The 9208-nt window shown below is 31.6% G+C and overlaps 1 protein-coding gene and 1 pseudogene across 3 annotated transcripts; one reads left to right on the forward strand and one right to left on the reverse strand.

Annotated features, from left to right (window-relative positions):
- The first annotated feature begins 373 nt into the window (after positions 1 to 373).
- Positions 374 to 2450, forward strand: LOC124936118 (annotated as a pseudogene).
- Positions 2451 to 2840: 390 nt separating this feature from the next.
- LOC124919285 (disease resistance protein RPS2-like) lies at positions 2841 to 8678 on the reverse strand. 3 transcript variants are annotated; one of them, XM_047459500.1, is made up of 6 exons: positions 5930 to 8678; positions 5424 to 5813; positions 4422 to 4715; positions 3629 to 4303; positions 3380 to 3510; positions 2841 to 3179 (listed from the first exon to the last, which is right to left on the reverse strand). In XM_047459500.1, exons 1-5 carry the CDS (start codon positions 8624 to 8626, stop codon positions 3439 to 3441), a joined length of 4128 nt encoding a protein of 1375 aa, XP_047315456.1. In that variant the 5' UTR covers positions 8627 to 8678; the 3' UTR covers positions 2841 to 3179; positions 3380 to 3438. The 3 variants fall into 3 exon arrangements, with proteins under 3 accessions (XP_047315456.1, XP_047315457.1, XP_047315458.1); XM_047459501.1 differs by lacking the exon at positions 3380 to 3510 and having other exon boundaries at positions 3629 to 4305; positions 4421 to 4715; XM_047459502.1 differs by lacking the exons at positions 2841 to 3179; positions 3380 to 3510 and having other exon boundaries at positions 4137 to 4309; positions 4421 to 4715.
- Positions 8679 to 9208: the final 530 nt, after the last annotated feature.

A 9208-nucleotide genomic window follows, 5' to 3' on the forward strand; every position in this document is an offset into this window, starting at 1 on the left:
ATGTTAAGAGAGAATAAATGGCTCATATTAAATCTAAATAAAATTAACTAATCAAATCAAGATAGAAGATTACCTATTCATATATTCAACGGGACTTATGAAATTCATTTGGAGGAGAAGATTTTTGAAATTCAGATTGCTTTGTTACGAAGGAACCAAATTCCTGACAAATATTGTGCGATATACTTTATCTGCAGATGATTAAAATATAATATGATAATATAAATTAAAATTGCTTTATTATTATGGAACCAAATTCCTGACCAATATTGAGTGATATATTTTATGAGCAGATGATTAAAATAACCCACGTCAATTCAGACTCAGGTAATAAATAGTAAACACCAATGAGACTATGCACTGGTTTTTATATATGCGTTGTGTACAAGATTATAGTGTGTATTTATATGGAATTACCCCCCCTAAAAGTAGAAGAACAGGAGGAAACGACGGTGCTGAATTCGACGGCACAGATTTAGTCGGCAACACTAAGCATTTAATGAATGCGGTAAATTCACTCCCTGAATTAACCGAGCGTAAACTTGTAATGATAAACACACAAACATCGTGATAGCATTACTCGGACAAATCAAAGACATGTCTCTGGATTCCTATGCCAAAAAAGAGAACGACATGATGATCAAAGGAAACATTGACAAAGCCGAACTCATCACCGCAGGGGCGGAGCCACACATGGGCTAGGGCGGGCTCCAGTCCCACCTAAATTAAAATAGTAAAACAAAATATTTTATATATGTATTTGAATAATTACTCTTAGCCCAGTTAGCTATAGGACTAAACTCTGAATATGAGGTTCAGGGTCAAACCCTGGCCTCATCTTTAATTTTAAAATATTATTTTTATCTAAAAATTAATTCATAATTATTTTATTTTATACCAACAATATTTTCTAATATATAAATAAGATTTATTTATATAAATAACTTTAATTTATTATATTTTAAAATATAATTTTTATCTATAAATTAATTCATAATTATTTTATTTTATACTAACAATATTTTTTAATATACAAATATTTATAATAATCTATAAATTTTAATTAATATATAAATAAGATTTATTTATATAAATAAAATATATAATAATATTATTTATTTTAAAATTATATTTATTTAATAATTATACATTATTTTATATTTATTTTAATATAATTAATAATACAAATTATTTATAAGGGTAAAATATAAAAATTAAAATAATAATAGTGTTTTATATTTCTTAATTTTAAACTATTTAAAAAATTTATAAAAAAAATATAAATTAATATTAATAAACAAGTTAAAATAATTACATTGGTTTGATTCGGTATTTAAATAAAGAAATTGATATCCCTGCTCAAAACCTAACAAATCTCTTAAAATTGATGTTGATGTAAGTTCTCTTAAACTTGATCCAGCATTACATATTCCGATATGGATTTTTTTTTTAATAAAATGCATTACAACTATTGAAAACATTCGGTGGCTCACTTTGCAAACGTGTGCATTAAGAGGGCATGACGAGTCTCCATCTTTGAATAATCGTGGAAATTTTATTGAAAAAAAAGCGGAATATAGAAAGTTAAATCTAAGATGCAAGTTGGAGTCAGCCCCAGGTAATTTTTTATCCTGGCTCCGCCCCTGCATCACCGTTCTCAAAGGAAAAGGAACGAACGTCGACAAGCTACGTTTCGCCATCATGTACCTAATATCATCCGAAACCATCCCTCAATTTGAATTAGAGTCCGTCGAAATAGCTCTCAGGGAATCCGAAATCGACACCAGCGCGTTTCAATACGTTAAGAAGATGAAATCGTTAAACGTATCGTTAGCCTCGGCTAACTCCACGAGTAGAAGCAACATCGTGGATTGGGCGGAGAAGCTTTATGGGCAGTCGATAAGTGCGGTTACTGCGGGCGTGAAGAATCTGTTATCGAGCGACCATGAACTCGCACTTTCAAGGACTGTCGATGCTTTAATGGAAGGGAAACCGAACCCCGAAATCGATTCGTACCTCGTATTGGATCCTCGTGCTCCTAAATCTTCTGGGGGTCGAGTGGGGGTCATTTGAAGGGGTCTTTTAAGGAGGGGATTGTGTTTATGATTGGAGGAGGGAATTACGTGGAGTATGGAAGTTTGCAAGAGCTAGCCCCAAGGCAGCAGCAATCTGTTAAGCATGTTATCTATGGAACCACAGAAATACTAACCGGGGCTGAATTCGTCGAGCAACTTGCGGTTTTGGGTAACAAAATGGGATTAGGCGGCGGTGCTGGGGCTGGGGCTTCGTCGAGCTAATTATGCAAAATGGTTTTGTTTACTTGAATATTTGGGTTTGGAATTGAACAAAGTAAGTAACAACACTACTATTGCTACATATATATATACACTATTATTTGGTTTGTTTATTATTAGTACTTGTGTTTTATAAGATGAAAAAAATTAAGAATGTGGGTTAATTATTTTCTTATAAATTGCTAGTTGAGTTAATTCAAACTAACTTGTATTTACAAAAGCTCACCTATTTTATAGGATTGGATTTTCATGACAAAATTTAGGCATCATTAAGAAGTTATTACATAGCTTCTTGTTAGTTATGTTTTATTACATTTTTTTTAATAAAAGGGCTTTTATTTTGCATTATGTCTTGTTGCTGAATGATTTTCTCTCCATCCATCTGCACAAATTAATTATTTTGATTTCTTTTTTTTAAGACTCATTTAGATATATAATTATATAATATACATAGTTTGTTATATTTTTCATTTTATGAAATGTGGCATGTATATTTGGCCTATAAATATAAATCATTAACATTAGCAATAATAATAATAATAATAATAATAATAATAATAATTGTATTTAAACACTTCTTAAACATTTTCAAGTATATTCGAATTGTAACATGCCCCAAGCCACGAACTTTTGGAAGATATAATTTAAAATAAAACAAATACTAATTTAAAATAGAATGAAAATTGATGAGTAAATAGTTAATTCAAAACAGTTATTTAGGTATATATATAAATAGGAGGAATAATTAATACAGTTTGAGCAAAAGAATCAAATTGAAAAGTGAGGGAGCAAGAAAGAAGAATCTTTAATTGAGCAATATATATTTGTCTTCTTCGTCCCGGTTTCTCTTAATTCATGCCAATCTGCAGCATGCATTAATTATGCCTATAAACAAGAGCAAATCACATTAAGCATAAACTTATGTTAATATCACACACAAATGTTTAATTAATTAAGCAATTAAGATGAGCAGACATATATATACTTTTACTTTATCATGTAATTAAGGTAAGAAACCATGTATGTATGTATTTATTTATTATGGAAATAGAATAGAGAACATGCATGAGAACATATATACTTACTTCCCCATTAATATGGCTAGACTTTCTTTTACTGGAATATTAATTACCCCCCAAATCTTCTAATTCTTCATCATCTTCTGATTCTTATCCATGTTCTCTAGTCTCTTTACTGGTTCTTCTTCTTTGTATGTCTACAAATTATTAATAATAATAATAATAATAATGTAGTAACTAAACATAACTTAATTATAAAAGCTTAATTAATTTATAAGATAAATAACTTATAAATGAGAGAGTTGGAGAGAGTACCTTGATAAATAAATGACGCAATGCTTTGTTAACGTCACCTTTCCAAGTCTTCTTTACATTTACAACTTCTCTATCATAATAATTATTGCGACTATAATGAAGAATTTCCAGCCTTGGAGAATCCAAATAGCCGGGAGAGAGTGCCTCTAGCTTGAGGCAGACTAATACATTGAGATACTCTAGTGATGGCAACTCCCAAGTATAAGCAACTTCACTGAAGCTCCTCAAACCTGATAGATTCAATAAGTACACTCTCTTAAGGAGTGGAAAGAAATGACTATTTCCGAGAGAATTACTTCTTCCTCCTTCAGTTTTATCATCATCATCCTCAATATTCTTCATCACCACTTCCATCATTCCACAACGACTAATTGTTAGTTCCTCAAGTTGTCTACCAGCGACTCTACCTATATTCTCCGAAAACAAATATCTCAATTTCCCACATTCACCAATTTGCAGGGATGTCAAGTTTTGAAATAAAAGCACTCCTAGTCCTGGCTGCTGGTTGATTTCATACACATGTATTAAATTGCTTAATTTATCCAATTTCAACCATCTTAATGCAGGAAATATCTTATGATGATGATGATGTCCTTCTCCTTCTTTCCATCCTACTATATAATTTATCTTTGACAATCCCTCTATCACCAACTCATCTAAGCAAGGAAACCAGACCTGCATGCATACAAAATAAAACACACGGTATTTACAATTAATTGTACAACACTAATACTATTTTAACTTGGAATAAAAACTAAGAAGAAAAAAAATATAATAATACAGACAAAGTTACCTCATCATCATCGAGATGAAAGAGTGCATTTTGATTTTTGCAATTGTTGTCCATATTGTTGTTCATCACTCCAACAAATCTCACGAGTTCCTCTAAATCACCAAGCTTCAATGTTTTCAAATTAGGGAATAATAATAATAATAATAATATGGGTTGTTGAATTTTCCTTCCATGGCCTTCCTCGGTATCATCATGATCATGATGTCCTCTTAATTGTTCACGTTTCCTTCCTATTATATAATTTATCTTTGACAAATTCTTTATTTGCAAATCTTCTAAGCAGGGAAACGAGACCTGTTATACAAAATCAAACACATCCATTTACATTTGCTTGCAAATTTTAGATAGATATAATTAATTAGTCAATAAATTTCATATATTCTTAGAATAAAAATATCTCAAATTTTTCACAAAGAGTATGTCAAGTTTTGATAAAATCACTCCTACTTACTTTATTTCTTCTTCAATATCATTATGTCTTAGTCTTAGTCTCCATCTGTCTTTCCATTCTATTGTATATATATAATTTATCCCTGATGATAAGTTTTTAATTTTTAAATACTCTAAGCAAGCAAGAAAATGCATTGTTATATATGGTTGACTTAAAATACAACAGTTGCATGCATATCAACAAATACACAAATAGTTTCAATTAATTTATTTGCTCTAACCTTCAAACATTGCGTTAAAGGCTAATTAAATTAAACATCCTTCAAACTGAACAAAACATTATATAATACACATTTCATCTAATTCTCAGCTATTCCTCATTAACTAATATACACAAATAATCCGTACACTTACAATATATAGTTACCTAATCATCATCACGTAATAAAGTATTACTTTATACAATTACTAATACTTAGTTTTCCTTAAATATATATTATATTGGTCAAATACTCTTAATATATATTATTAATTATTTTCACCCTAATTTTTATTATTAGAAGTTAATTATCTATAATACTAAACTTAAGAACATTTTTTTTTAATTATTACCTGATAATCATCTTGATAAAATAGTGCATTTTCCGACTTTTCCTCTTTGTCACCCAAATTGCTGACATCGATGACAAAACTCGCGAGTTCGACTAAGGATTCAAGTTCCAATGTTGACAAATTAGGGAATTCAATTGATTTTCTCTGTTGCTCTTCTGCCCCCGTTGTTACTCCTACTACTCCTTTCAACTTTGTACAATTTTTAATGGTTAAATTTCTAAGATGAGAAATAACCTTTATCACCAAGCTATCAGAGAAGTCAAAATATTGGAAGTTATCACAGTTATCAATATTCAACTTTTGCAGTGATGGTGACGACGAGCAGAAAGTTTCAATATTTGGATTAGATATCAATGTCATACTCAGCTCTTCTAGACAAGGTATTTCCAACTACAAAATAATAAATATAATTAAAAATTACTCACAATAATAGAACATGTATTTTTCTTTAGCTTGATTTAACCGTTGATCATTTTTTATAACTAAAAATTATGTAGTAATCATACCTTAGTTGGGAAGATAAATTGCTTCAATCCTTCTAGCTCCAATGTTTTCAGTTTATAGAAATGAATCTCGTTTATTCTTTTACAAAAACATTCTAGACTAGGCAAGTAAAGAAGCTTAAGAGTTTCCAAAGCATTGAACTCAATTTTATTGAGTTGTTCTGTCTTATCGCAAGAGCTAACAACTTCTTCCATCAATTTACAATCTCCGAGAACAAGAACTTGAAGATTTGTGAGATTCCTTGATATTGATGTAGAACATAAGTGTGTCATTTCATTGCATTCATATAGTTCAATACGCCGCAAACAACGCCCAAGTTCAGAAGTCTGCATAGAGGACGGTGGAAAAAGAGATCCACATTGTTTAAGCACAATATTCTTCAATGATAGGAATTTGTTTATATCCATCTTCTCCCACAATCCAGAATCAGCGCATATATTTAAGTGAGTAAAGTCTTTTTCTAATAAGAACCCAAGTTCGGGTAAGAAACTAACATTCTCCAACATCAGTAGTCTTTCTCCACGTTTTAACCCAATTTGCCCTTTTACTCTTTTTCCTCCTATTTTTATCTTGAATTGCTTTAAGGTTGAAGAAGAAAATAGCTCAACACCTCTCGGCACTTGTTCAATGTTGGGTACTTCCAATTCCAATCTCCACAATTTATGTAAGCAATTTAACTCATGAAGTCCGGCTGCATTTCTGTCTTCACTATTCACGTCTTCTTTTTGTAGCTTCCAATCTTTAAAACTCCCCCACATGTGCAATTCTTGTAGATTAGTAAGGCTCCCAAGAATACCATTTCTTATGAAACACTCACACAAAGTCAAATCCAACACTCTTAAGTTTATTAACTCACTTATTTCGTGTGGCAAAACTTTTATGTGTGATCTTCGAAGAGAAAAGATCTCCAAACATTTAATATGTCCAATGAAAATCATATCTAAATGCAATCTCTCTAAGGATAACATCTTCAACTTTGAAGAAAATAATGGAAACTCACTAATCTTGTTCCAACTGCTTACTATATATAGAACTTTGAGATTATCCGCTTCTTTAAATAAATTTTCTGATATCTTAATATTTGTTCTGTAAGAACTTGAACTGTGATCCATATGATCCAACCGTAGTAGTTCCATTTTTGAGCCTCCTTGAAATTCCATCTTATCAAGGACTTCTAGACCATTCTTCCATAACTGTAAAGAAATAAAACGGTGTTCTTGTTTTCCAATTGAAATTCCCACGTCTCTCACCACATCATGTATCTTCACCACACGATATCCGTCATCGTAATCGTCGTCGAGGTCTTTAACCTTTATCAGCAAACTTTTTATTATTAAGTCGTCAACGATAGTGTGCACGCCAACACTTATTTCTTCTGTGTCCGTTGTATTTTCAAAGAGTTGCAAACCCACCGCATAACGGTACAACGTCTCAACAGAAATATATGCGTCTTCTCGAAATAAGCAGCATAGTAAGAACACAAACTTTTCATTGGGTTTTTCTAAGAAGTCATAACTCGTCTCCAAGACCTCATGTACCACACGATCCTGTTCGTTGTGTTTCATCAACCGGTTTAGCATATTAACCCATTGATGTGTGGCTTTTTTTATGAGAGCACCTCCTGCTGTGTTAAGCGCAAGGGGAAGTCCTTTACATTTATCAACAATTTCCCTCGCTATTTTATTCTTCTGATGGAAATCATCATCATCACTGGACAGATTGACTTTTGTTGTAAACAAATTCAAGGCTTCTTCATGTAATAATATTTCAAGAGAGAAGATTTCATGAGACAGATCTGACCATAAATTTTCGTATCTAGATGTGTAAATGATTTTACAGCAACACCCAACATCTGATTTTGTAAACGGAAAACCAAAATCATTTAAATCAAACATTTTCCAAACATCATCCAATAATACGACAACTTTCTTGTTACTGAAAGCGTTTTGTAAACGTTTTGCTCTTAAAGGATTACCCACTACATCCTTAAGCGTAAACCCTAACATCTGTGCGACTTGTTCTTGGATATCATGGAAATTGGGACTATTCGAAATTGGGACTTCAATTGGAAATAAATGCTTATGATAGTGGCTTACCTCTTGGAGGACTTGTTTGGCGAGAGTGGTCTTTCCAACTCCTCCCATTCCGCATATCCCTATTAACATTATCTCTTCTTCTAGTAACTTCTCAATGATGTCTTCCTTAATCTTTTTTCGACTTTCGAAATCCAAATCATCGCCATTGTATTTTCTCCAGCAGCTTCTGGGCTGCACGGGCAAGTCATAACCTTCGCTCGGCAGCTCACCACCACGTCTAAGAAGCTCGACGAGAAGGAGAGATAACTTCTTCCCTTTCCTGCCCAATGAAAAGCGCAAGCTTATATTAGGACACCATTTGATGGGGAAACACCCTTTTTGAAGCTCTGCCTTATCATTGATAAGACTCTCTGTTTCAACAATTTTTACATCAACATCCTTAATCCACAACTTGACGGATTCACCCAGGGTTTTCCGCATCCTCTCTTCTGCATCTTCCCTTCCTTGTACATCGATTCTAGTTGCTTTTAGTTCACCGAGTTTAGCTTCCAGCACTTGAAAGTTATTGTTAAAGCAGAAGAGATAGCCAAGTTCTCGTTGAATTGGCTCAAACAACCACTCTGCGATCTTTCCTCCTACACTCAAAGCAACCTTTTCTGCCATTTGTGTGATTTGTTCTCAATTTCTCTGTGTTCTTCTTTCTTTCTTTCTTAAAAAGAATCCACAGCCATGAAAATGAAATATAAGAAAAGGGATGTGTATGATCATTGAAGGGATAAGATATGTGTGGCTGCATGAAATCAATTATTGGATGGACAAAACAAAAAATGAATCAAAATGTCATTTTATAATAATAATGGCAAATTACCTGGGCGGCCCTCAAACTATCTCAATCGCTCACTTTTGGCCCTCAAACTAATTTTTGAAACAAATCGCCCCTTCAACTTTTATAAAGGTCACCAGTGGCCCTTCCGTCAACTTTTTAGTTAAATCTAACGGTTTAAGTTTAAAATATTATTTTTTTATATATTATCTTTAATCTTATATTTTATATTTATATATATAATTATTAAATCGCTTATATATAATATTATATATATATATTATTATTAAATTTTATATAATTATTAAATCTTTTATATAATAAATAAATAATATATATATATATATTATTTATTTTTATCTATATATATATATATATATACATATATTAAAAATAATTTATTAAAAGTAATTGTAACCTTC

This window comes from Impatiens glandulifera, chromosome 1 (genome assembly GCF_907164915.1).
Source record: "Impatiens glandulifera chromosome 1, dImpGla2.1, whole genome shotgun sequence".
Classification (NCBI taxonomy): domain Eukaryota; kingdom Viridiplantae; phylum Streptophyta; class Magnoliopsida; order Ericales; family Balsaminaceae; genus Impatiens; species Impatiens glandulifera.